The sequence below is a fragment of the Oncorhynchus kisutch genome, linkage group LG3, assembly GCF_002021735.2.
Source record: "Oncorhynchus kisutch isolate 150728-3 linkage group LG3, Okis_V2, whole genome shotgun sequence".
Taxonomy (NCBI): domain Eukaryota; kingdom Metazoa; phylum Chordata; class Actinopteri; order Salmoniformes; family Salmonidae; genus Oncorhynchus; species Oncorhynchus kisutch.
The window spans coordinates 5,320,575-5,348,542 of NC_034176.2; the positions used below are offsets into that span (position 1 = coordinate 5,320,575).

General features: G+C 43.6%; 3 protein-coding genes across 4 annotated transcripts in view; 1 reads left to right on the forward strand and 2 right to left on the reverse strand.

The window, feature by feature from the left end:
* mcidas (multiciliate differentiation and DNA synthesis associated cell cycle protein) overlaps positions 1 to 2,066 on the reverse strand; it is a 7,011-nt gene extending 4,945 nt beyond the window's left edge. The window contains exons 1-3 of the mRNA XM_031815853.1: positions 1,977 to 2,066; positions 1,751 to 1,830; positions 1,162 to 1,222 (exon numbers count right to left, since the gene is read on the reverse strand). Coding sequence (XP_031671713.1) covers positions 1,162 to 1,222; positions 1,751 to 1,783 — 94 coding nt within the window. The 5' untranslated portion in view covers positions 1,784 to 1,830; positions 1,977 to 2,066. The remainder of the gene's footprint in view (positions 1 to 1,161; positions 1,223 to 1,750; positions 1,831 to 1,976) is intronic.
* Positions 2,067 to 5,357: 3,291 nt separating this feature from the next.
* On the reverse strand, positions 5,358 to 10,355 carry ccno (cyclin O). The gene is made up of 3 exons (XM_020472275.2): positions 9,794 to 10,355; positions 8,403 to 8,588; positions 5,358 to 6,999 (listed from the first exon to the last, which is right to left on the reverse strand). The coding sequence occupies exons 1-3, from the start codon at positions 10,217 to 10,219 to the stop codon at positions 5,998 to 6,000; spliced, it is 1,614 nt and encodes a 537-aa protein (XP_020327864.1). The 5' UTR covers positions 10,220 to 10,355; the 3' UTR covers positions 5,358 to 5,997.
* Positions 10,356 to 25,785: 15,430 nt separating this feature from the next.
* The window catches only part of bmp2k (BMP2 inducible kinase), a 63,637-nt gene continuing 61,454 nt past the window's right edge, over positions 25,786 to 27,968 (forward strand). The window contains exon 1 of one of the 2 annotated variants that reach the window (XM_031816727.1): positions 25,786 to 26,816. In XM_031816727.1, coding sequence (XP_031672587.1) covers positions 26,675 to 26,816 — 142 coding nt within the window. In that variant the 5' untranslated portion in view covers positions 25,786 to 26,674. The remainder of the gene's footprint in view (positions 26,817 to 27,968) is intronic. The other variant, XM_031816735.1, reaches the window with a different exon arrangement.

Sequence of the window (27,968 nt, forward strand, 5' to 3'; positions counted from 1 at the left end):
GAGAGGGGATTAATATAATACATGGGAGAGGGGATTAATATAATACAGGGGAGAGGGGATTAATATAATACATGGGAGAATGGGAGAGGGGATTAATATAATACATGGGAGAGGGGATTAATATAATACAGGGGAGAATGGGAGAGGGGATTAATATAATACATGGGAGAGGGGATTAATATAATACATGGGAAAATGGGAGAGGGGATTAATATAATACAGGGGAGAGGGGATTAATATAATACATGGGAGAGGGGATTAATATAATACAGGGGAGAATGGGAGAGGGGATTAATATAATACAGGGGAGAATGGGAGAGGGGATTAATATAATACAGGGGAGAATGGGAGAGGGGATTAATATAATACAGGGGAGAATGGGAGAGGGGATTAATATAATACAGGGGAGAGGGGATTAATATAATACAGGGGAGAGGGGAGAGGGGAGTAATATAATACAGGGGAGAATGGGAGAGGGGATTAATATAATACAGGGGAGAGGGGATTAATATAATACAGGGGAGAATGGGAGAGGGGATTAATATAATACAGGGGAGAATGGGAGAGGGGATTAATATAATACAGGGGAGAATGGGAGAGGGGATTAATATAATACAGGGGAGAATGGGAGAGGGGATTAATATAATACAGGGGAGAATGGGAGAGGGGATTAATATAACACAGGGGAGAATGGGAGAGGGGATTAATATAACACAGGGGAGAATGGGATTAATATAACACAGGGGAGAATGGGAGAGGGGAGTAATATAACACAGGGGAGAATGGGAGAATTTGGAAGGATAATATAGATACAGATGTGAAAATGAACTGGTTTTTTCTGTCTTTATATGCTGTTTTTACAGTACATTTATAGACATTTACATTCGACCCTTACAGTTTAACATTCTCTCACTATCATAACAAAATACGCTTTACACAGCCGACACAGCTGAAGCAATACACCATTTTTCTCCAGGAACTGTACTTAATAAATAAATGTATTAATTAATCGAAATAAATCAAAACAACATAGAAGATGACTCTACATTTACCTAAAACAACTTTTGCAATCTATATCCTAACGTCCTCATCAATACAGATCAATAACGATTAGGCTACTTTGTTGTTCCTTCTGAATGATTTGAATCTCGATGTTCTTACCAGCTATAAAGTCCAGGGCATATTCCCCGAAGTCCTGGTCATCTCCGTCGGAATCGTTCACCTGTTGCATACACAAACACACACACACAAAAAGCGTAAAGCCTCATTCACACCGAACAGACTGACATTGCACAGGCTAGATTATAGAGATTGTACAGCATACTCAATATCCACAATCAGGAGCGCGGTTACCTGGAAATCCCAGCGCGGTAAATATACTGCGGTGCATGTCTGTGCGCTCATGTTGCTGTGTGTGGTTCTTTCAAATCAATGTGAGTGTAGGTGTTTAAAAAAATGTTGTTTGGAGTGTCAGGTAAATGAGATTAGGACTAGTTTCGGTAGGTTGGCAACTTTGGAGTGTTTTTTCTTCTATAAGGCGGGTGGCAAGAGCATAAATACACGGTCTTTTGGCGCTCCGCTGGTAACCTGTCTGTCAAATATTAACCGGCCCGAGCCGTCATATCACCATGGAAACTGTTAATCCTCTAACGTGAAACTTATCGGTGTGTATGTGCATCTTTCTCTCTGTGTGTGTGTGCGTGCGTGTGCGTGTGCGTGCGTGCGTGCGTGTGTGTGTGTGTTATTTTACCTGGGAACCCAGGGAGTCGCTCTCTCGCCTCATCACGGACGCGCATTCCTCCAAGTCATCCCATGCTATCGTTGCGAATGCTACAAAAAAACAAACAACCAAATAGTGAAGACAAAAAAAAATATATATGAATTTATTTAACATTATACTCTGAATTTGTATATTAAGACAAAACAATGAAATCAACATGCGTGTAGTCTGAGCAATATGCCCATGGTTCACCTACCCTCTTCAACGATGCAGGGATTCCGGTCCACATACACTGCGACCGGGCTGCTGCTCCTGGGGAGCCTCGGTCTGCCCTGTGGATAAGAGTTTCGCCATGTCTCTAATAACGTTAGATAAGCTGAAATACTGACAATGGATACATGTCCATCAAAATGCAGTAAAGTACTTGAGTAAAAAAAAAAGGTTTTGCATCTGTACTTTCCTTTAATATGTATATCTTTATATCTTTTACAACTGTTACATTTACTTCCCCACATTGCTAAAGAAAATATAAAACATTTTTTTACTCTGCACATTTTCCCTGACACCCAAAAGTACTAGTTACACTTTTGAATGCTCAGCAGGACAGGAAAATGGGACATTCCTGGTCATCTCTTACTGCCTCTGATCTGGCGGACTCGTTTGTCAAATGAAGTCTGAATGTTGAAGTGTACCGCTGGCTATCCGTCCATTTAAAGAACAACAAGAACATTATGCCGTCTGGTTTATAAGGAATTTGAAATGATTTATACTTTCACTTTTGATACTTAAGTAGGATTTATATTCTAGTAATTACATTGAGGCTACAGTTGATACTTACGTATATGTCAAACCAAATACTTTTAGTATTTTACTCAAGTAGTATTTTACTGGGTCACTTTTACTTGACTCATTTTCTATTAAGGGTATCTTTCCACCACTGGTAAAATGAGTATAAACTAGCATATAGCCGTGCAGGGTTATAATCATCTCTGTACCTTTCTAGCTGCTGTCTGTCTTCTGTCTTGATTCTGATGAGGAGCCACTGTGTTTGGACAGATAGTCCCGAACACTTTTCTTTCTCCATACATTCTCCTTGTGATTCAGTTTCAGATGGACACAGATTTATCTCTGTAGTAGCCCAGAATTAGTCCGTGACTCACCAGACCAAGATTATATACTGAACCAAACTGCAGTTGTTGTCACTCACGTAACAAAAAAAAAAAGAATCAGTCCAAGACCCAGTGAGATTCTAGCTGAGGTAGATCTTTATAGGCCGTATTCTCCCGGTTTATACCATTCCATGCCGCCGTTTAAAATCTGTGGTCCAATCAAACCAGTTCATGGTCTCTAAGGGACACGCGGCTTCCCCCGGAGATTTAACAGGTGTAGACCTAACGGTTTTTTAGGCTCAGAAGGAACATGTTTCCGCTAGAGGCGGCGCCCGCTTTTACCGCGGGCTCCGAGTGCATCCGACAGCGCAGAGCATGACGCGCGTAGAGCTAAATATCCTGCGTGGAGACCACCGACCAGTGGCCAACAGAAATGCCTTCAACAAGAGACTCACTTCTTAGAGTCTTTCCATCTCCAGATTCACACATGTTTAACTGATGGTTCGCCATGATCCAAGCATTATGTACAACAAATCAGAGACGTGAGTTTATTTTGGTAGGCCTATATAAAAATGTGATTTAGACTAACCGGCTTTTTTCCCGAGCAAAAATCATTCCTGATCTTGAAAGATGTACACGATATAGGCTAGTAGGAAAACTATAGGCATAGTCTGTAGGTATAAATGCTTATTATCTCCAGATATGCCGTAGCCTAGTCAACATCAACGTGACAGGCAGAAACAAAATACGAAAAGGAATGATTAATTATGTCAGTGTAACTCAACAAACAATAAGAACAATCTTATTTACAAGTCAACACTCTTTTGATAAGCCAACAACTGTAACCTGCATGACCCGTGAAATTGAAGGTCCCTGTGTTTGGTCTCGACTTTCCCTGGCGTACCGGACAAGCCCGAAACGAGCTCTGGCGGGGATCATGGGCCTGTTTTAGTTTAGAAAACAATCTCTCCGCAAAGGAGACAGTTACAGGGACGGTAAACAGAGCATGATTGACGTAGAAACATCAGAAAAACTGTCCAGAAGAGAACGGTGCCTCTCATTCTCCTTAATTGCCGGCCTCAACACTTTATGGAAAGACATTAAACGGTATGGGAAGCTCCGGGGACAAGTCGTCTGGACACTGGACAGTCAATAAATTGGCAGATGCAAACAGATTATCATATTTAGCGGACAACAGTTATTGAGGGCTTGAACAACAACAAAAACGTTATACTGGTGAGTCGGCGTTTGAGTTGTGCGGTTGCAATATCAGCAGTCGTTTATCTCTGGTATATCTTGGTATCATTCACGTTTATGGGCAGCTACAGGCTGCAGTGAAAACATTGGCACACAACAAAATACAAGGCGACGCAGTCGTATACTGCAGCTATAGGCCACCGTAGAACAGAAGAGAGAGAGAGAGAGAGAGAGAGAGAGAGAGAGAGAGAGAGAGAGAGAGAGAGAGAGAGAGAGAGAGAGGAGAGAGAGAGAGAGAGAGAGAGAGAGAGAGAGAGAGAGAGAGAGAGAGAGAGAGAGAGAGAGAGAGAGAGACTGTTTTCTAAGACAGGAAAAAAAGAGACACAGATAAAGAGAGAGGAGAAGAAGAAATGAGGACATCGGGAGACCTGGGGAATCTCAAATTGGATTGAATTGAATTGAATTGAAGTTACATTTGCAGCCCGTTTGTGTAGGATATTAGTCTAAATAATGGCTGAATTTATCCTCAAGACGACTTTATATTTTTCCTAATTGTTAGGCTATCTGATGTGTAATGTTTATGCAAAGTTTATAAATACCATCGAAAGAGCAGCTAAATACGGTATATTGCTGTAGATAGTAGGCTACACGGTATACTCAAACAATCTCTAGTAAACGTGTGTTTTGAGGATGAACTGACTGAATTATTTGACATCAATAGACTGGTTTTACGCACGATTTTCCATCCAAACTGGGAGAGATTGCGGGAGGAGGGCTCATTGTCCGTCCTGCAGTATCAGCTAGGCTGTACAGGCTAGTTGTATATGTAAAAACAATTAATTGGTAGCTGATTATGCTGTTGCATCGAATATAAATGTTACAATCTGCAATGTTTGACATTTCCAACTTTATTTACTGAACAAGTAATTACATTGTTGCCCGCCAGCCAGCTGCAGACACCGTGTGTAACTTTGTGAAATGTTAGACTTGACATGAGAACATGACGAACACATAGGCCTACCAATAAACATTTATTCATTAGCTAAAGCTAAGCTATAGGCTACATGCCTTGGTATCATCTATTCGATTTGCAGACAATTCTATTGAAATGACGTGGAATACCATGTTGATTCAACCAATGTGTGCCCAGAGGGTCATATTTCTGGTTTAAAAAGAATGTGGCTTGCTCATGATATACTTTATTAAATATCACTTGTGGTAGCAGCAGATTTTCCCGACTGAGCTGATATGACCGTTGTTCCAACAATCTTCTTGGGAAGGATTCCCCTCACACCACTCTCTCAACAGATAAAATATAAATTACACCTCTCTTGGTTTTTATACAGTTTATTTTCAAAAACGGAGTGAACAAATCAGAAAACATATCCAGTACATTTATCAATTAATAATTTAATACGTTTTTTAAATTTATTTTTTAAATCACATTTGTTGAAATGCCATGTCACATCATTGTTCATTGCATACCAATAAAGGCTCATGTCACATTGGCCAACAGAACAGCCAGGATCAGTACAATCTCAGAACAGTTGGAGAAACAGCTACAGTAGGTTACTCACTCAATGCATCTTACAGTACAATGACTTCAATAAGTTACAGAACATGGTACAAGTATAAATAAAGACCAAACCATCCTCTACATACAGTACAGTATAGTAAACAGTACTCGGATGACAATACAATGCCATCCACTGGCATTGTTCACAGTTTATAGGCACAATCTGATAACTGTCATTTCCAGAAATTAAATAATTGAAGAAAAAAAACCTCAGTGACAGTTAGATTGTCAACCACCAACCCCACAAGTGCAGGGGGTAGCAGCACCTTTAACTGGGAATCAAAGGTTTGGTCTTTCATTTCTTGAGGTACACGGGTTGTTTTCAGTCACATACATCAACAACAACAGTGTATTCAACTAACATAGGTTGAAACATGCCAACAGTCACCGTGTTGTCACAGAGTTATTATGGCCTGCAGTGCATCCTTGTTGAGTGACACCAACAATCTTAGGTTGTCTAAACACTCTTGGGAGAGAGCATGAGTCTGGTCTCCCTCTCTACACTCATGGGTCAGAGGAGCATGAGTCTGGTCTCCCTCTCTACACTCATGGGTCAGAGGAGCATGAGTCTGGTCTCCCTCTCTACACTCCTGGGTCAGAGGAGCATGAGTCTGGTCTCCCTCTCTACACTCCTGGGCCAGAGGTGCATGAGTCTGTTCTCCCTCTCTACAATCCTGGGCCAGAGGAGCATGAGTCTGGTCTCCCTCAACCAGGATAGACGTGTTCCCAGATGGAGAAGGGTCATCCGTTGACTGGGTGGAGTCATTCACAGATAGGAGGTGACCAACAACTGAAAGAGAGGAGTCATTGCCAATACAGGCGTGATTAACAGTCTCAGATAAGGTTGGGTGGGAATGGTCATTCTCTGAGTGGGCAGGATCACTCAGAGAATGGTCCTCTTGCGAGGAGGCGTGGCCATATGTGAGCTCGGCTGTCAGGGATTGGTCCATTGGCTCTTCCTCTGGGCCCTCAGGATTGATCCTCAGCAGCTGATTGGCTGGCTCCTCTAGGCCCTGGCTGATTCTCAGCAGTTGATTGGCCAGAGCCAGAGCACAGCGGGCGGTCAGGGAAGGTGTGTACTTATTGAAGGCGTAGTCGGCCAGAGTGAGCTCACACACCCTAAGAGCCAATCTGCTGACCCTCTTTCTCCTCTTCACTTCCTCATCCTTATCCTCAGGCAGCCTATGGCTAACGTTGCTGACTCCGTGCCCGCCCGTATGCCGGCCAGCCAGGCTGTGATTGGTGTAGAAGTCCAGGAAGAAGGCTATGGTTGGTGCAGCCAGGCGGAAGTTGAGGCGGAGCAGGATGAGACATTCCAGGTTACACAGCTGTTCTCTGGAGAACGCATCACAACACAGAGACAGGAGCTGGCTGATCCGAGGAGAAAACACCTCCACCTGAATAAAACAGAACATATTGAAAAGGAGGAGAGAGAGAGAGAGAGAGAGAGAGAGAGAGAGAGAGAGAGAGAGAGAGGGAGAGAGAGAGAGAGAGAGAGAGAGAGAGAGAGGGGAGAGAGAGAGAGAGAGAGAGAGAGAGAGAGAGAGAGGGAGAGCGGGAGAGAGAGAGAGAGAGAGAGAGAGAGAGAGAGAGAGAGAGAGAGAGAGAGAGGGAGAGAGAGGGAGAGAGAGAGAGAGAGAGAGAGAGAGAGAGAGAGAGAGAGGGAGAGAGAGAGAGAGGGAGGGAGAGAGAGAGAGAGAGAGAGAGAACAAGTTACACACACCATGACACGAAGGGTTTATTTCCAAAAAACATTTGTGTTGGTTCACCAGAAAATATTGTTTATGGATACCTTTCGTGTGTGTAAAATATTACTGTTCTCAGATTTTTTCTTAATAGATTTTAGGTGTGTATTTTCTATTTATTTTTTGCAAAACGCTATATATCCATTGTTTAGCTGGAATGGCATGTCCGTATTCTGTATATTTGACTGTGATATGTGGATGTCTCTGGACAAGATCATATGCTAAAGCGGGGTGCGTAATTGGCAGCAGAGAAGTCAGGCGCAGGAGAGCAGAACTGGGTGATAACCGGAGATTTATTAAGCAAAACCAATGACATCCAGAACAACAAGATAAATGGGCACACAAATAACCCGTTGTGCTCTCACGGGGAACGTGCACAAGCACTACAATAAACAATCCCACACAAAGACATGGGGGGAACAGAGGGTTAAATATACAACAAGCACTACAATAAACAATCCCACACAAAGACATGGGGGGGGGGGACAAAGGGTTAAATATACAACAAGTAATTGAGGGAGTTGAAACCAGGTGTGAGGAAAAACAAGACAAAACACATGGAAAATGAAAAGTGGATCGATGATGGCTAGAAGACCGGCGACGCAGACCACCGAGTGCCGACCGAACAAGGTAGAGGACCTGACTTCGGCGGTAGTCGTGACAACAGAGCTCATATTATTGTATTGACTCATAAAAAAAATGGTATAAATATTGATGTCACAAATGTATAATGTATAAAGTTTTGCAAAAAAACTAAAACATGATCACCATCAAGTGATTTAAAACAAATACCTGTACATGCCTGTCATTGAACAACCCCCATGTCATGATTAAATTTTAAGTTTTAAAAAAACACACCATTCTCTCTGATAAGTTTTTTTTGAACAATAAAAGCGAATTTACCCTAATTTCTGAAAACAGGCTACATACCACTTTTGGAAATAAACTTTCCATTAAACAGAGTATTATTCCCTAAAACATTCATTCATCTTACTCTCAGAGCATCAACATTAAATTGACTGACTCCCTCCATGAATAGTCAACATATCTATCACCTGTTTACAGGCGAGCAGCAGGGCGGTGACCCCCAGTAGCTGGAAGCAGTCAGCAGCCACGGGGGTGGAAACCAGGAAACGATCCATGATGTTGACCGCCAGGCTGTAACACTCAAAGGACAGACGCAGGTATCTGTGTACGGGGATGAGCCAGCTGACGAGCTTACACCGTGACTCGGCTGTCACCTGGAACACACACGCATACACAACTCTGTTAGACAATCACTAATTGGCAGATGATAAAACACATCTACATTGTACTTGGTGGCAAGTACAATCCTGTATTTGATCCTGTAAATACGGTATTAAATGAAGTACTGTGTAATGACACACAGTACGTTACCGTAAAATGGACTGTATTATACTGTAAAATAGTAAATGCTACAGTAATCAGAATGAATGGATGAAAGAATAAAGGCAATTCATTGAGGGGAGGGGTTAGTATTTTACAGTATTTTACTGTAATTACAAGAGATTGGTGCAAGCAGGTTGGCTTCTAGGTGTTTACACAGTACAGCATAAACATAGAGACTTCCAGACTGACAGTGACTACGGGGCAAAACAGACCAAAAGCACAAAGCAAAATGCTCAACAATTTAATGTTTAAAACTAGCTGACACTCCATTCTGTCCCCTATACAAATTGATGGGGCACTATAACCACATATGACATATGAGATAAATTGGTACAGCATTTTCACTCACTGGTGTGCAACAAATATAGCCTCTTTTGCAAGGCAGGTCTCAAAATATGTTAACCGAGCCAGAAACAACATTACCATGCGCCCGCTAGTGGTCAAAAGGGTTTTGGCTCTCCAAATATATGTTACTGTACTGGAACGGCAGGGTAGCCTAGTGGTTAGAGCGTTGGACTAGTAACCGGAAGGTTGCAAGTTCAAACCCCCGAGCTGACAAGGTACAAATCTGTCGTTCTGCCCCTGAACCCACTGTTCCTAGGCCGTCATAGAAAATAAGAAGTTGTTCTTAACTGCCTAGAAAAAAAGGTGAAATAAATACATACATTTTCCCACAATGCACCATCATTTACAGAATGCGGCATTAATAAAATGTTCCCTTTTTTTTTCTTTCTTTTACTGTTGATGGTCAAATGACCATACAAATGACAGTTTTCCGTTAAAGTGTAGCACTAAACTACTGTAATACATGTTATAAATTGAGGTTATAGGGTTAAATGAGAACTGATTAAATATTGGCGGGTCTATTGTCAAACCTGGGTTGAGATAAGGCGAAGACAAATGTCAATTTCTCACAAAATTAACAATAAAGTATTTTTCTATTTTTCATGCCACCTTGAATCTGCAGGAGAAGACCTGCGCAGTACATTGTTGTGTATCTGGAACGAACTGCAGTATGAACCTGTTGCTTCCATACCTGCGGTTGTCGAGACAAACAGTTGACTGGATGAAACTGCGGCTCTTTGAGTTTCTGTATCTGATAACCAATCTCGCCGTAGTGTTGATACCAATTAAACAACAGTCTGTTGTTGGAATTCCCTGGTGTCAGTGCGTCTTCAACTGTTACCGGACACCGATTTCTCCGAACCGGCGATGGGGTCCGGGTCGGAGATAGAAAGTCCTCTTCGAAACCAGAGTCTGACAGTTTAGAAATGATGTTTTGCTTTCTGACCCTCTCCGCCCGCGGTCTCCGCTCAGGGGTGCACGAAGTCTCCTCGCTTTGGTCTCCGTTTGGGGATACATTCTCCCTTGATTGAGATTGAGAACCGTTGTTCATTTTCCTCCGTTTGCACATTCTGTTCGAGGTTTCGCCAGTTTGCGTAAATGACACCATTTTATCCATCTGTGTCAAGCTCTGTAACGAGGCTAAAATGTCACCTATTTTGGAAATCTATCCGACACCTCTCTCCGGTGACTGCATTGATATCGCAGTGTTCACTTGTCATTGGTGGGCTGAGGAGTTCCCTGTAATGACGTGTTTTCCCGGTGTGTCCACGCGCTCAAACACCTCTCCAACTGCGAGCTTTTGTGCGCCTTGTGGGGGGTTGCCATAGGAACGGATGCTGAGTGTGTTTGTTGCCCCCCACGAGGGCTGAGCGGCTGTGCGAGTGGCGCGCGAGGCCCGGGTAAATGGACCTCCTAAGGGTCGTCAGGCTCAGACTCAGTGGTGTAAACATAGTTGATGCTACGGATTTACTCGGGGTTCTTCAAGGCACCTACTTCAATTTACACATGAATGACTATATGGGCCTAAACTGTATGACATTTTCTTCTCACTTCTTGTCATTTCATGTCAGGCAGGTTTGTCTTAGAAGAACCGTTACAGTTTAAACCAAGCTCTTCAGGGGGAGGGAAATATGCCTTTCTTTAGCATCTAGCTCAGAGATGGGTCATTCTGATGGGGTGGGGACCACAAAAAAATATGAACTCAACAGGAGGGGCCACAGTGGCTGATGGTGTGTTTACCCACATCCTTACCCACATATGCAAATTAGAGCCCCTCCCCCCACACATTGAGAGGAAAACATTTTAGCAGCCCCTCCCCCCTCTTGACAGTGGAGATAAAAAACTTTAGGAGTTCATTTCCTGCAATTTTTTACTTTCTTTTCTCCATGGTGCATAGAGCAGTGGGCGGCAGGTAGCCTAGTGGTTAGAGTGTAGAGGAGGCAGGGTAGCCTAGTGGTTAGAGTGTAGAGGCGGCAGGTAGCCTAGTGGTTAGAGTGTAGAGGTGGCAGGGTAGCCTAGTGGTTAGAGTGTAGAGGCGGCAGGGTAGCCTAGTGATTAGAGTGTAGAGGTGGCAGGGTAGCCTAGTGGTTAGAGTGTAGAGGAGGCAGGTAGCCTAGTGGTTAGAGTGTAGAGGTGGCAGAGTAGCCTAGTGGTTAGAGTGTAGAGGAGGCAGGTAGCCTAGTGGTTAGAGTGTAGAGGCGGCAGGGTAGCCTAGTGGTTAGAGTGTAGAGGCAGGGTAGCCTAGTGGTTAGAGTGTAGAGGAGGCAGGGTAGCCTAGTGGTTAGAGTGTAGAGGTGGCAGAGTAGCCTAGTGGTTAGAGTGTAGAGGGGGCAGGGTAGCCTAGTGGTCAGAGTGTAGAGGGGGCAGGGTAGCCTAGTGGTTAGAGTGTAGAGGTGGCAGAGTAGCCTAGTGGTTAGAGTGTAGGGGCGGCAGGGTAGCCTAGTGGTTAGAGTGTAGAGGCGGCAGGGTAGCCTAGTGGTTAGAGTGTAGAGGTGGCAGGGTAGCCTAGTGGTTAGAGTGTAGAGGCGGCAGGTAGCCTAGTGGTTAGAGTGTAGAGGTGGCAGGGTAGCCTAGTGGTTAGAGTGTAGAGGCGGCAGGGTAGCCTAGTGATTAGAGTGTAGAGGTGGCAGGGTAGCCTAGTGGTTAGAGTGTAGAGGAGGCAGGTAGCCTAGTGGTTAGAGTGTAGAGGTGGCAGAGTAGCCTAGTGGTTAGAGTGTAGAGGAGGCAGGTAGCCTAGTGGTTAGAGTGTAGAGGCGGCAGGGTAGCCTAGTGGTTAGAGTGTAGAGGCAGGGTAGCCTAGTGGTTAGAGTGTAGAGGTGGCAGAGTAGCCTAGTGGTTAGAGTGTAGAGGGGGCAGGGTAGCCTAGTGGTCAGAGTGTAGAGGGGGCAGGGTAGCCTAGTGGTTAGAGTGTAGAGGTGGCAGAGTAGCCTAGTGGTTAGAGTGTAGGGGCGGCAGGGTAGCCTAGTGGTTAGAGTGTAGAGGCGGCAGGGTAGCCTAGTGGTTAGAGTGTAGAGGTGGCAGAGTAGCCTAGTGGTTAGAGAGTAGAGGTGGCAGAGTAGCCTAGTGGTTAGAGTGTAGAGGCAGGGTAGCCTAGTGGTTAGAGTGTAGAGGAGGCAGGGTAGCCTAGTGGTTAGAGTGTAGAGGTGGCAGAGTAGCCTAGTGGTTAGAGTGTAGAGGGGGCAGGGTAGCCTTGTGGTCAGAGTGTAGAGGCGGCAGGGTAGCCTAGTGGTTAGAGTGTAGAGGTGGCAGAGTAGCCTAGTGGTTAGAGTGTAGGGGCGGCAGGGTAGCCTAGTGGTTAGAGTGTAGAGGCGGCAGGGTAGCCTAGTGGTTAGAGTGTAGAGGTGGCAGAGTAGCCTAGTGGTTAGAGAGTAGAGGTGGCAGAGTAGCCTAGTGGTTAGAGTGTAGGGGCGGCAGGGTAGCCTAGTGGTTAGAGTGTAGAGGTGGCAGGGTAGCCTAGTGGTTAGAGTGTAGAGGTGGCAGGGTAGCCTAGTGGTCAGAGTGTAGAGGCGGCAGGGTAGCCTAGTGGTTAGAGTGTAGAGGTGGCAGAGTAGCCTAGTGGTTAGAGTGTAGAGGAGGCAGGTAGCCTAGTGGTTAGAGTGTAGAGGTGGCAGGGTAGCCTAGTGGTTAGAGTGTAGAGGCAGGGTAGCCTAGTGGTTAGAGTGTAGAGGAGGCAGGGTAGCCTAGTGGTTAGAGTGTAGAGGTGGCAGAGTAGCCTAGTGGTTAGAGTGTAGAGGGGGCAGGGTAGCCTAGTGGTCAGAGTGTAGAGGCGGCAGGGTAGCCTAGTGGTTAGAGTGTAGAGGGGGCAGGTAGCCTAGTGGTTAGAGTGTAGAGGGGGCAGGGTAGCCTAGTGGTTAGAGTGTAGAGGGGGCAGGGTAGCCTAGTGGTTAGAGTGTAGAGGTGGCAGAGTAGCCTAGTGGTTAGAGTGTAGGGGCGGCAGGGTAGCCTAGTGGTTAGAGTGTAGAGGCGGCAGGGTAGCCTAGTGGTTAGAGTGTAGAGGTGGCAGAGTAGCCTAGTGGTTAGAGAGTAGAGGTGGCAGAGTAGCCTAGTGGTTAGAGTGTGGAGGCGTCAGGGTAGCCTAGTGGTTAGAGTGTAGAGGCGGCAGGGTAGACTAGTGGTTAGAGTGTAGAGGCGGCAGGGTAGACTAGTGGTTAGAGTGTAGAGGCGGCAGGGTAGCCTAGTGGTTAGAGTGTAGAGGCGGCAGGGTAGCCTAGTGGTTAGAGTGTAGAGGGGGCAGGGTAGCCTAGTGGTTAGAGTGTAGAGGTGGCAGAGTAGCCTAGTGGTTAGAGTATAGGGGCGGCAGGGTAGCCTAGTGGTTAGAGTGTAGAGGCGGCAGGGTAGCCTAGTGGTTAGAGTGTAGAGGTGGCAGAGTAGCCTAGTGGTTAGAGAGTAGAGGTGGCAGAGTAGCCTAGTGGTTAGAGTGTAGGGGCGGCAGGGTAGCCTAGTGGTTAGAGTGTAGAGGCGGCAGGGTAGCCTAGTGGTTAGAGTGTAGAGGGGGCAGGGTAGCCTAGTGGTTAGAGCGTAGAGGTGGCAGGGTAGCCTAGTGGTTAGAGTGTAGGGGCGGCAGGGTAGCCTGGTGGTTAGAGTGCTGACAAGGTACAAATCTGTCGTTCTGCCCCCTGAACAAGGCAGTTAACCCCACTGTTCCTAGGCCGTCATTGAAAATAAGAATTTGTTCTTAACTGAAGGTAAAGGTCAATTAAAAAAAAAAAGAGAAGGTTTTGCAATTTTAAAAGCAATTTTTGCTACAATTCTACACGTTTTTCTTTGGGCAGAGAGAACATTTACAACACATTTCCTGCTATTCTACAAGTTTTGCAAAAGGTTGGAGAGATAAAGGTTTGCATATTATATCTGATCCATTCTATCATTGGTGCTTAAACATATTGTTCATCAGTGGTGATTTTAGTATGTACATCTTGGTGTGGCAAAATTAAAACAGGTGGGATGCATGCCAACAAAGCCACTACACTACACAACACAACACTAAACAATACATTCATTTGCACTATAATGGTGACGAACGGTGCCCACAAACTGTTAGGGTCTACATAAAGCTGTCCCAACAGCAGAGTCCCAACAGCAGAGTCCCAACACCTTACCACCATTACACCTGGCTATCAGCAGAGCCTTGTCTGGCAGCGAAACAGTTCATTCAGCCTAATTTACAGTCCAAACACCTTACCAGTTCTACTGTACACCTGGCTTTCAGTGAAATGTACAACGACAGAATTCAGAACATGGGCCGTTCTTACAATGTTCTCCCTGTACACCAAGTCAGAACCGTAGGATAAATAAAGGGGGCATATAAGCAGACAATGAAAGCTCTAACAATATTTGATGATTACATTTCTCTAAAACAGGTTATAGGCTACATGTGCACCAACAAGTCAGAACAGTAGGTGAAATTAAGAGGGGCAAATAGACCAAATTATTAGGGTGAGGCACATGGGCTCCTAACAGCGTACTACACCACATACACTTAGTATTACTTTCTTATCTACAGTATACACATCTCCCTGGCATCATTTATAGAGCAGCACTCAATACATTTTTGGACTCATCTTGTTGTGCTGTGCTCACTTGAACAGGAAGGTGTAGCGGCGGTTTGGCATCAAAGTCTGTCATTCTCTGGATTTATGGTGCTTTCAAGACAACTGGGAACCCGAAAAAAAAAGACTGAATCGTGATGTTGTCAGTGATCTTCAGATCGTAGCTCCAGAAAGAGGCCCAAGTTCCCAATTTACAATTCTGAGTTGGATAAAAGTTCAAAATGTATTTTCCCAGTCGTAGCTCATTTTTCCCCAAGTTCCCAGTTGTCTTGAACTCACAGTTAGCCACTGATTCCTCCCAAACCACTCAATGTTGAATTTGCCATTTCTAACTTGTTGTGTAATGTTTATGTCCAATGGCCGATGAGCACCGATACGTTTTATCTATAATTTCTCTTCAATATTTATTTTCATATGACAAGGATTGAAAAGGATTTGCCAGTAGATTGTCAACGTGATTCATAATGATGACTGCTAGCTTGCTAGCTAAGATTTTGAAAGTATGGTGTCCAATCAAAGCGACTGTAGATATCACGTGATTTGACGTCATTTTATCTGTGGCCAATGACCTTGAGCCTTCTTGGATGGGCACTTCTAATGTAACTCTATGGCAGCACCCAAGGGGCTAGAATTTACCCTTAGACTTGGTGGTGACGCAATGTCCCCATGAGTGACAGGACTGGCTTGCCCCACCACCACCACAGAAAGCACTGAGCTAGGTTGAAACACCTGCCTTTTGGAGCTGCCTTACTCAAGAAAACAAAAAGATACCATGTTTTATGAGCATTATCAACTCAAGGATATATATATAATATATATATTTTTACATTGTTTGCAAACTGATATGTGCCACGTATTAATACCAAAATAACATGCAAACAGCCCTGAATGACAGGTCGCCACTGTTTAAAATGTTGCTTTTATTTAACTAGTCAGTTAAGAAAAATGTATTATTTACAATGATGGCCTACACCGCACCAATTGTGCACCCCCCTATGAGACTCCCAATCACAGCCTGGATTCGACCCAGGGTGTCTGTAGTGACGCCTCAAGCACTGAGATGCAGTGCCTTAGACCTCTGCGCCACTCGGGAGCCATGTTGTTCATTTATGTAATACTTCATATATATTGCTTTGGCAGTGGCAACCACGTATTCATGCCAAAAAACACTTATTAAGCTGAATTTAATTGAAAGAGTGTGAGAGAAGAGAGAGGGAGCGATAGAGAGAGAGAGAGAGAGAGAGAAGGAGAGAAGAGAGAGAGAAGAGAGGAGGTCATAGATAGATACGGAGAAGAGAGAGAGAAGGGGGAGAGAGAGGGAGAGAGAGAGAGAGGAAGAGAGAGAGAGAGAGAGAGAGAGAGGAGAGAGAGAGAGAGCAGAGAGAGAGAGAGGAGATGAGAGGAGGTATAGATAGATAGAAAAGAGAAGAGAGAGAGGGGAGAAGAGAGAGAGAGAGAGAGATAGAGAGAGAGGGAAGAGAGGGAGAGAGAGGGAGTAGAGAGGAGAGAGAGAGAGAGGGAGAGAGAGAGAGAGAGAGGGAGAGAGAGGGAATGAGAGAGAGGGAGAGAGAGAGAGGAGAGAGAGAGAGAGAGAGAGGGAGAGAGAGGGAGATAGAGGGAAGAGAGAGGGAGAGAGAGAGAAGGGAGGAGAGAGATGAGGGGAGGGAGAAGAAGAGAGAGAGAGAGGGAAAGGAAAAAGAAAGAAAGAAGGGAAAGAGAGAGGAGAGAGAGAGAGAGAGAGGGGAGAGAGAGAGAGAGAGAGGGAGAGGAGAGGAGAGAGAGAGGGAGAGAGAGGGAGAGAGAGGGAGAGAGAGGGAGAGAGAGGGAGAGGAAGAGCGAGCGAGAGAGAGAGAGAGAGAGGAGAGGAGAGAGAGAGAGAGGGAGGTTACCTCATCCTTTCCAATGGACCATAGTGCCCAGATACCCACTGCTTGGGACCAAACATTGTCGGTGAGCAAGATTTGACAATAATATGGTGCAGTCATGCAATGTTCTATGGGGAAAGGACCCTCTGCTGCTGCTAGCAATAATGCTAAGTTCATATAGAACCGACGACTGAGCCAATCATATTCCAACTGTCAGATATCTAAGCAACAGTCTTCCAACATTCTCACACGGTCACACATTCTACGCCCTCTCCCAATTTCTACTGTACTGTGTTATTGTCAAACTCTAGTTAATAAAGCAACTCCTTTAGACGTGAATCGAATGAGAGAGCTAGTGATGAGCAGTGGAGAGCAGAGTAGACACACACACACACACACACACACACACACACACACACACACACACACACACACACGTCAGTACTTATTGAGGTTGGTCGAGGGCCTGAAGGCAGGGAGACAGATCCTCATTAGAGCCATGTAATCACTCAGTATCCTTCACTCCTCTCCACTGTGTGTGTGTGTGTTGGCTCAGTAGTCTCTACATGGCAGAATAGAGTAGAGAGAAGACCTGCCAATCTACATCTCAATCACTCCCTCCCTCCCTGTTGCACCAGAGTGTTTGTGAAAGGGGGGGACACCTAGTCAGTTGTACAACTGAATGTATTCAACTGAAATGTGTCTTCCGCATTTAACCCAACCCCTCTGAATCAGAGAGGTGCGTGGGGGGGGGGGGGGGGGGCTTCCTTACTCAGGGGCAGAACGACAGATTTTTATCTTGTCAGCTCGAGGATTTGATCCAGCAACCTATCGGTTACTGGCCAAACGCTCTAACCGCGTGGGTGTAAGTGTGTGTTTTGTGTAAGTGTGTGTTTTGTGTGAGTGTGTGTTTTGTGTGAGTGTGTGTTTTGTGTGAGTGTGTTTGTGTGAGTGTGTGTTTTGTGTGAGTGTGTGTTTTGTGTGAGTGTGTGTTTTGTGTGAGTGTGTTTGTGTGAGTGTGTGTTTTGTGTGAGTGTGTGTTTTGTGTGAGTGTGTTTGTGTGAGTGTGTGTTTTGTGTGAGTGTGTTTGTGTGAGTGTGTGTGAGTGTGAGTGTGTGTTTTGTGTGAGTGTGTTTGTGTGAGTGTGTGTTTTGTGTGAGTGTGTTTTGTGTGAGTGTGTGTTTTGTGTGAGTGTGTGTTTTGTGTGAGTGTGTTGTGTGAGTGTGTTTGTGAGTGTGTGTTTTGTGTGAGTGTGTGTTTTGTGTGAGTGTGTGTTTTGTGTGAGTGTGTTTGTGTGAGTGTGTGTTTTGTGTGAGTGTGTGTTTTGTGTGAGTGTGTTTGTGTGAGTGTGTGTTGTGTGAGTGTGTGTTTTGTGTGAGTGTGTGTGAGTGTGAGTGTGTGTTTGTGTGATGTGTTTGTGTGAGTGTGTGTTTTGTGTGAGTGTGTTTTGTGTGAGTGTGTGTTTTGTGTGAGTGTGTGTTTTGTGTGAGTGTGTTTGTGTGAGTGTGTGTTTTGTGTGAGTGTGTGTTTTGTGTGAGTGTGTTTGTGTGAGTGTGTGTTTTGTGTGAGTGTGTTTGTGTGAGTGTGTGTGAGTGTGAGTGTGTGTTTTGTGTGAGTGTGTGTTTTGTGTGAGTGTGTGTTTTGTGTGAGTGTGTGTTTTGTGTGAGTGTGTGTTTTGTGTGAGTGTGTGTTTTGTGTGAGTGTGTGTTTTACGTGAGTGTGTGTTTTGTGTGAGTGTGTGTTTTGCGTGAGTGTGTGTTTTGCGTGAGTGTGTGTTTTGTGTGAGTGTGTGTTTTGTGTGAGTGTGTGTTTTGTGTGAGTGTGTGTTTTGTGTGGGTGTGAGTGTGTGTTTTGCGTGAGTGTGTTTTGTGTGGGTGTGAGTGTGTGTTTTGCGTGAGTGTGTTTTGTGTGGGTGTGAGTGTGTGTTTTGCGTGAGTGTGTTTTGTGTGGGTGTGAGTGTGTGTTTTGCGTGGGTGTGAGTGTGTGTTTTGCGTGAGTGTGTTTTGCGTGAGTGTGTTTTGCGTGAGTGTGTTTTGCGTGAGTGTGTTTTGCGTGAGTGTGTTTTGCGTGAGTGTGTTTTGTGTGGGTGTGAGTGTGTGTTTTGCGTGGGTGTGAGTGTGTGTTTTGCGTGAGTGTGTTTTGCGTGAGTGTGTTTTGCGTGAGTGTGTTTTGCGTGAGTGTGTTTTGTGTGGGTGTGAGTGTGTGTTTTGCGTGAGTGTGTTTTGCGTGAGTGTGTTTTGCGTGGGTGTGAGTGTGTGTTTTGCGTGAGTGTGTTTTGCGTGAGTGTGTTTTGCGTGAGTGTGTTTTGCGTGAGTGTGTTTTGTGTGGGTGTGTTTTGCGTGAGTGTGTTTTGTGTGGGTGTGAGTGTGTGTTTTGGGGTACCTTTATGTGGATCGTTATTGTGTCCATTCTCTCTGGATAAGACAGTGGTTTAGTAGGACCTTCATGAAACACAGGACATAGGCAGATTTATGAGCTTCCTATATCACAGTAGTAACATAATGTGCCAACAGGTGGCAGTACATCATTCCACAACGCAGAACAACAACTGTCAATAGACAGACCCTCTCCTAAGCCCTGTGTGGACGTTGGGACTACAGTGGAATGGGTTCACTGACCAGTCATGGCAGAGTAGCCCAGTCAAGTGATCTTCACTGACCAGTCATGGCAGAGTAGCCTAGTCAAGTGATCTTCACTGACCAGTCATGGCAGAGTAGCCTAGTCAAGTGATCTTCACTGACCAGTCATGGCAGAGTAGCCTAGTCAAGTGATCTTCACTGACCAGTCATGGCAGAGTAGCCTAGTCAAGTGATCTTCACTGACCAGTCATGGCAGAGTAGCCCAGTCATGTGATTTTCCATCTCATCTCTTTTTCTTATGTACCAGAGTGGGGCGATAAGGACAAAAAACAATAAATTGCCTGAATTGATGCGACAACGATAAAGAGAACAATAATTGTTACATTTCCCTTTAAACTACTGCTATTAGTGTGATGGTTGTAGCCATCAAGTGTCTCATTAACAATCAACCATATTAGCAAACTTATTGTATTTAATTTCAAACTTCACATTTCTCTAGTATAGGCTACTTATCATAATGAACGATATCAACAAAATGCCTGCAATGAGTGGTCGGTGTCGATGAGTGGTCGATGAGTGGTCGGTGTCGATGAGTGGTCGGTGTCGATGAGTGGTCGGTGTGGTCGGTGTCGATGAGTGGTCGGTGTGGTCGGTGTCGATGAGTGGTCGGTGTCGATGAGTGGTCAGTGTCGATGAGTGGTCAGTGTCGATGAGTGGTCAGTGTCGATGAGTGTTCGGTGTCGATGAGTGGTCGGTGTCGATGAGTGGTCGGTGTCGATGAGTGGTCGGTGTCGATGAGTGGTTTGTGTTGATAAGTGGTCTGTGTTAATAAGTGGTCTGTGTTAATAAGTGGTCTGTACGGTATGTGTTAATAAGTGGTCTGTGTTAATAAGTGGTCTGTGTTGATAAGTGGTCTGTGTTGATAAGTGGTCTGTGTTGATAAGTGGTCTGTACGGTATGTATTAATAAGTGGTCTGTGTTGATAAGTAGTCTGTGTTGATAAGTGGTCGGTGATGATAAGTGGTCTGTACGGTCTGTGTTGATAAGTGGTCTGTATGGTCGGTGTTGATAAGTGGTCTGTATGGTCGGTGTTGATAAGTGGTCTGTACGGTCTGTGTTGATAAGTAGTCTGTGTTGGTAAGTGATCTGTCCGGTCTGTGTTGATAAGTGGTCTGTCTTGATAAGTGGTCTGTGTTGATAAGTGGTCTGTACGGTCTGTGTTGATAAGTGGTCTGTGTTGATAAGTGGTCTGTGTTGATAAGTGGTCTGTGTTGATAAGTGGTCTGTGTTGATAAGTGGTCTGTGTTGATAAGTGGTCTGTGTTGATAAGTGGTCGGTGTTGATAAGTGGTCTGTGCCGTCGGTGTTGATAAGTGGTCCGTACGGTCGGTGTCTGTATTTTTGGTTTAATTTTCCCTACTATGTAATCTATTTCTCTGCCATGTGCCTTCGTCTTCGTCACTATAGTTACTGTAGGGTGTAAACTACCCAGTGACGGGAAAATCAGCGGAGTTTGATCAATAAAACCATAAACCTTTCAAATAGGTCACCGCCTAAACCGTGCTGCAACTTCAGAACGGAATGGCAACAATAACTTGTTACGTGGGTCTGTAAAGTAAAGTAAAGTAAAGTCTGTAAAGTAAAGTAAAGTAAAGTAAAGTCTGTAAAGTAAAGTAAAGTAAGTAAAGTATGTAAAGTAAGTAAAGTAAGTAAAGTAAGTAAAGTAAGTAAAGTAAAGTAAGTAAAGTAAAGTAAGTAAAGTAAGTAAAGTAAGTAAGTAAGTAAAGTAAGTAAAGTAAAGTAAAGTAAGTAAAGTAAGTAAAGTAAGTAAAGTAAGTAAAGTAAAGTAAGTAAAGTAAAGTAAGTAAAGTAAGTAAAGTAAAGTAAAGTAAGTAAAGTAAGTCTGTAAAGTAAAGTAAGTAAAGTAAGTCTGTAAAGTAAAGTAAGTAAAGTAAGTATGTAAAGTAAAGTAAGTAAAGTAAGTAAAGTAAAGTAAAGTAAGTAAAGTAAAGTAAAGTAAAGTAAGTAAAGTAAGTAAAGTAAGTAAAGTAAGTAAAGTAAGTAAAGTAAGTAAGTAAGTAAAGTAAGTAAAGTAAGTAAAGTAAAGTAAGTAAAGTAAGTCTGTAAAGTAAAGTAAGTCAAGTAAGTCAAGTAAGTCAAGTAAGTCAAGTAAGTCAAGTAAAGTAAAGTAAAGTAAGTAAAGTAAGTAAAGTAAAGTAAAGTAAGTAAAGTACGTAAAGTAAGTAAAGTAAAGTAAAGTAAGTAAAGTAAAGTAAAGTAAAGTAAAGTAAGTAAAGTAAAGTAAGTAAAGTAAGTAAAGTAAGTAAAGTAAAGTAAGTAAAGTAAGTAAAGTAAAGTAAAGTAAGTAAAGTAAAGTAAAGTAGGCCTAGTGTAAAGAAGTGGATACTGTAGTTCTTCACAGCCAGTGGGTTAATTAACTGATGTTGTGTCATTCAGTCGTTGTAAAAAGACACTACAGTGAGCATAAGTAACCTATTGTAGCCCAATGAGATGCCACGCCAGGTCACTTCCTGAGAACAAGTACTCCCGTTCTCATGTGACTTTGGTCTGCCATAAGGAAACTAGGCCAATTTGAAAACCAGTTTGTTCTGTTGTCTGTGCAATTGTACTGAATAAAAACAACACAATCACATAAAATTACATTATAGGGGTGGTTTTGCAGACCGAGTATAATTTAAGTCAGGGCTAGGCTAATTCTACTTAAATTCATCCAGATTTAAAAGAAACAATAGTCTAACTCTGAGATGTTGCTTAACTTCAAGATTTATTTGTTCTAGACTAGGGAGTCCCAGACTAAGGTAAATAAGGACTAGCCAGTAAATCTTTGGAAGCCTGATTATATTATATAAATGATGTGCATTTGGTGTTGACCTGAGGATGCTTCAAAAACCAGGGATGGGACACTAATACATAAGGATTGTGGGGAATTGGAGCAAGTCACCTAAACTAAACAACGGACTGAGGTAAAAGGAAAAAACGGAAAGTAATTTCCCTTAAATTTTAAGGGGAAAAAAACAACTCTTGAAGCGAATTGTGTCAAACCATCTAGAACGAACAGTATGATGCACCAACAGACAACAAGAAAACATTATTCCTGTACTGCCGTCTGGAATGAATTCAACCTCAAATGAAAAAGTAAACAAAAAGGAAGCTACAACAACTTCAGGTGAGTTACTGGATTTATTGTTGGCCCACTTTTACAAATCAGAGTTACTTTAAAATGTTAGTGTTCTTGTGTAACACAACACAGTGGGGCCTAAATGTAACACACAACACAGTGGGGCCTAAATGTAACACACAACACAGTGGGGCCTAAATGTAACACAACACAGTGGGGCCTAAATGTAACACACAACACAGTGGGGCCTAAATGTAACACAACACAGTGGGGCCTAAATGTAACACACAACACAGTGGGGCCTAAATGTATTTATGTGACAGAAATATAACAGAAACAATATCATCCATAATTACTAATTACATTTCTATATTGGTCTTGTCTTTCTAAGGTCCTGTGGAGAAACATATAAATGTACGTAAAGAAAACAAATGCTGTTGCTCTTTAGGGAACGTTTCAAAACCTGGTCAGACCAGAGACAGATGAGCTGGGGGACTTGTTGACCGACTTGTTGACCGAGATCCTTGATAGGCAGCGACTCCTGGAAGGTACCACTTGGGCAGCCATGTTGTTTGAGGTCATTGTGAATCCCTGGGCAGCCATGTTGTTTGAGATCATTGTGAATCCCTGGGCAGCCATGTTGTTTGAGGTCATTGTGAATCCCTGGGCAGCCATGTTGTTTGAGGTCATTGTGAATCCCTGGGCAGCCATGTTGTTTGAGGTCACTATAAAGCACTGCTGTTGCAATTATGACAATGTAGTATCTTCCTGTTTGAACGTGCAATGTGTTTCCAGTCTCCACATTGTAGTTGGCTTGGCAGCAGTGTCAAGAACCTTGATGTAATTTTTATTTTTTTTACCTTTATTTAACCAGGCAAGTCAGTTAAGAACACATTCTTATTTTCAATGACAGCCTGGGAACAGTGGGTTAACTGCCTGTTCAGGGGCAGAACGACAGATTTGTACCTTGTCAGCTCGGGGGTTTGAACTTGCAACCTTCTGGTTACTAGTCAATGCTCTAACCACTAGGCTACGCTGCCGCCCACGAGCAGGAGTTGGGGCTCCCGACTGGTGCAGCGGTCTAAGGATCTGCATCTCAGTGCGAGCAGGTGTCACTATAGTCCCTGGTTCGAAACCAGGCTGCATCACATCCGGCCGTGATTGGGAGTCCCACAGGGCAGCTGCCCAGTGTCGTCAGGGTAGGCCATCATTGTAAATAAGATTTTTTTCTTAACTGACTTGCCTAGTTAAATAAAGGTTAAAAATATATTAAAAAATGTAGCATTGTGGACTATTCTGCATACATTTGGTTCACGAACACCACATACAATGGGGCAAAAAAGTATTTAGTCAGCCACCAATTGTGCAAGTTCTCCCACTTAAAAAGATGAGAGGCCTGTAATTTTCATCATAGGTACACTTCAACTATGACAGACAAAATGAGAAAAAAAATCCAGAAAATCACATTGTAGGATTTTTAATGAATTTATTTGCAAATTATGGTGGAAAATAAGTATTTGGTCACCTACAAACAAGCAAGATTTCTACTTTTTTGCCCCACTGTGAATGACAATGGAATGCTCCAGATGCTTAAAACCTCAAGGAGAACAGTACTGGGAGGGATGGGCCCTTTCCCCCCGAAGAGAGTCAGATGAAAGCCTTGTCTCAAGAAAACAAATAATATCAGCTGCATTTTCTTTGTACATACGGAAACGGTCACAGAAATTGATTTCATCAAAATCATTCAGTGGGTTTGTCTCCTGTCTGGCCTTGGAGGTGTTTTTTGATCATCGTTGAAATAGTACCGGTAAATAATTTCCCGGTAATTAATTTTCCTCCATAGCCGACATCCATTCATCTGAAGTTAAACCTGCTTCTGACCAGGTTTATTTATGCCTTCAAGATCTAGACTAACTCTAATCATCCTTCTGGAAATCAGACTTTTAAAATCTAGACTTTTAAAATCTAGACTATTTTAAATCAGGCCTGAGAAAACCAGTGTCCATGAAATTGCCCCTAAATTAAAGGAATCAATCTAAGACAAAAAAATATATATGTTAAAATAAGATGAAAAAGGTATGTTTCAAATGCATAGCCTACTGAATAGCCTACCAGTACATACTGAAAATATTGACATTTTCTCAATGAGGATCACTCTATCTACTTGATTAGAAATATTAACAATCACATATAAATCATTCTCACTTCTGTGGAATCTGTTTGGTGTGGTTCTCACCACAACCTAACATAGGAAATGTCAGATGGTGCAAAGGTCCTCACTAGTTACCACAAACACAAAGTCATAATTATGGCTAAACCCCGCCCATTTCTTCCATGTATCGTCTGAAAAACTGATTTTAAACTTAACCCTAACCTTAATAACCACACTGATAACTGGCCACACTGATAACCTTATACATTATCCTAACCTTACATTTAAACCAAAAGGCACATTATAGTTTTCAAGATTTTTTGCAATATAGCCCGTTCTGACTTTCTGACTGTGGTAACTAGCGACAACCGTTGTACAGACTGTCATTGACGCTCTCCAGTCAGAGAAGAGCACTGTCTACCAATCAGAACAATAGGAGGGGATGGACAGAGCAGGGTTAGGTTGTCAACTGTCTGATTGGACCATAACAAACCAATCATAACAATAGGAGGGGATGGACAGAGCAGGGTTAGGTTGTCAACTGTCTGATTGGACCATAACAAACCAATCATAACAATAGGAGGGGACGGACAGAGCAGGGTTAGGTTGTCAACTGTCTGATTGGACCATAACAAACCAATCATAACAATAGGAGGGGACGGACAGAGCAGGGTTAGGTTGTCAACTGTCTGATTGGACCATAACAAACCAATCATAACAATAGGAGGGGATGGACAGAGCAGGGTTAGGTTGTCAACTGTCTGATTGGACCATAACAAACCAATCATAACAATAGGAGGGGACGGACAGAGCAGGGTTAGGTTGTCAACTGTCTGATTGGACCACAACAAACCAATCATAACAATAGGAGGGGACGGACAGAGCAGGGTTAGGTTGTCAACTGTCTGATTGGACCATAACAAACCAATCATAACAATAGGAGGGGACGGACAGAGCAGGGTTAGGTTGTCAACTGTCTGATTGGACCATAACAAACCAATCATAACAATAGGAGGGGACGGACAGAGCAGGGTTAGGTTGTCAACTGTCTGATTGGACCACAACAAACCAATCATAACAATAGGAGGGGATGGACAGAGCAGGGTTAGGTTGTCAACTGTCTGATTGGACCACAACAAACCAATCATAACAATAGGAGGGGACGGACAGAGCAGGGTTAGGTTGTCAACTGTCTGATTGGACCATAACAAACCAATCATAACAATAGGAGGGGATGGACAGAGCAGGGTTCAGTTGTCAACTGTCTGATTGGACCATAACAAACCAATCATAACAATAGGAGGGGACGGACAGAGCAGGGTTAGGTTGTCAACTGTCTGATTGGACCATAACAAACCAATCATAACAATAGGAGGGGACGGACAGAGCAGGGTTAGGTTGTCAACTGTCTGATTGGACCATAACAAACCAATCCACCCACTTATTTGTGCTTCTGAGAGTCAAGAAGGAGGTCGAAGTTTACCGAGTCTGCGCCTGGCTGTTATCAACAAGACACGAGGCCGAAGACATGTTAAAATAAATCGAACCACCGGAATTTGCACGCGATAGTTAATGAACGGTTCTTGCGGAGATTCGGTGCGATTGCACGGTGGTTACATGTGATCGTAGCTAGTTTATCTTGATAGAAGCAAGTGAAGACAGTTAGCCAACCATCAAACCCTAGCGGGGAAGTACCCCAGACAAGTAGCGGGCTGAAGGCAAGGGTTTCTTCGATAAACACAATCGTTTGACAAAGGAGCAGTAGGACATCTTCTAGCCAGTCGCCTACCGTGTTCACAACACCGATATCTTGCTATATGCTCCTTTGTGCTTTAACGTGTCTTCTAGCGCTCGTTGTTGAAGCGTCTACCTACTACAGACTGTTTTGGTGCAGCGACGCCTGTATGAGTGCCTGAATAGCCACACACTATAGCTGGCTGATATTACATTGGATCTAGCTCACAGCCGTGCATCTACTGTCACATTATGTCGCTTTAACGTCAAAATACTGAACTGCGGAGCTCGTTTAGTTGTCAACTCGGAAGCAGAGGTTCTTAGCCAGATATCTAACTGAACAGCTGACGAGTCGGTCGAGTGGAGCAACATTTCCTCGCCTTGCTGTGTCATGACATTAAAGTGCAAGTCAAGTCATTTCAGAGAGTACGCAAGATAGGAACATTTGGCATAAGTAGATAGGTGGGGACAGGAATCCTACATTAAAGTTGGCTACTGTCGACCGTAAGTTGAACCAAAGGACTTTTATTTGTAGGTCGGTCTCGACAGCACAGAATGAAGAAGTTCTCCCGTATGTCGGAGAGCGGCGGTCCGGGAGGGGGGTCCGGGTCGGGCTCTGGAGTCGTTAGTAACTGCTTCGGGAAAGTGTTCGCCGTGGGCCGGTATCAAGTCACGGTGGAAGAACTCATAGCAGAAGGTGTGTATCTCTCCTTTTATATAACGTTAGGCTATTGCACGTAAAGTACATTAAATCTAAACGTATTGATGGCATACACATATTTAGCAGATGTTATTATTGCGGGTGTTTACGATATGCTTGTTTCTAGCTCCAATAGTGCAGTAATATCTAACAATACACGGATCTTAAGTCAAAGAATGGCATTTAGAAATATTAGGACGAGCTGTGTGTGTGTGTGTGTGTGTGTATATATATATAAACTCACACACACAGAATAGTATATGTAGAGGAATGGTTGAATAGGATGGCCTTGACCCAAATACAGTGCATTTGGAAAGCATTCAGATGCCTTGACTTTTTCCACATTTTGTTACATTACAGCCTTATTTTACAATGGATTAAATAAAAATGTTTTCCTTACCAATCTACACATAATGACAAAGCAAACTAATTAGCAAACAATTATAAGAAACGTTTTGTTTACGTCAGTATTCAGACTCTAAGCTATGAGACTTGACATTGAGCTCAGGTGCATCCTGTTTCCATTGGTCACCCTTGAGATGTTTCTTCAACTTGATTGGAGTCCACCTGTGGTAAATGTAATTGATTGGACATGATTTGGAAAGGCACACAGCGGTCTATATAAGGTCTCACAGTTGACAGTGCATGTCAGAACAAAAAAACAAGCCATGAGGTCGAAGGAATGGTCCGTAGAGCTCCGAGACAGGATTGTGTCGATTGCACAGATCTGGAGAAGGGTACCAAAACATTTCTGCAGCATTGAAGGTCCCCAAGAACACAGTGGCCTCCATCATTCTTAAATGGGAGAAGTTTAGAACCACCAAGACTCTTCCTAGAGCTGACCACCAGGCTAAACTGAGCAATCGGAGGAGAAAGGCCTTGGTCAGGGAGGTGGCGAAGAACCTGATGGTCACTCTGACAGAGCTCTAGAGTTCCTCTGGTGGCAGCATTTGTGGTTTATTTATTTAATGATGGGTTACCGCTGTTTTTAATATTTGTATTTAACTAGGCAAGTCAATTGAACAAATTCGTATTTACAATGACGACCAAAAGGCAACCTGCAGGGACAGGGGATGAAAAATACAAATACATTTTAAATGTAAAAAATATATAGGACAAAAGACAGCAACACAACCCTACATAAAGAGA

Bases quoted from the DNA above. Each gene is read 5' to 3' on its own strand.
- ccno (XM_020472275.2), bottom strand. From the start codon at position 10,219: ATGGATAAAATGGTGTCATTTACGCAAACTGGCGAAACCTCGAACAGA. The intron at 8,589-9,793 runs GTATGGAAGCAA...TGTGTGTTCCAG, and splicing joins GTTTGTCTCGACAACCGCAG to GTGACAGCCGAGTCACGGTG. The intron at 7,000-8,402 runs GTGATAGATATG...TGTTTTATTCAG, and splicing joins TGCTGCTCGCCTGTAAACAG to GTGGAGGTGTTTTCTCCTCG.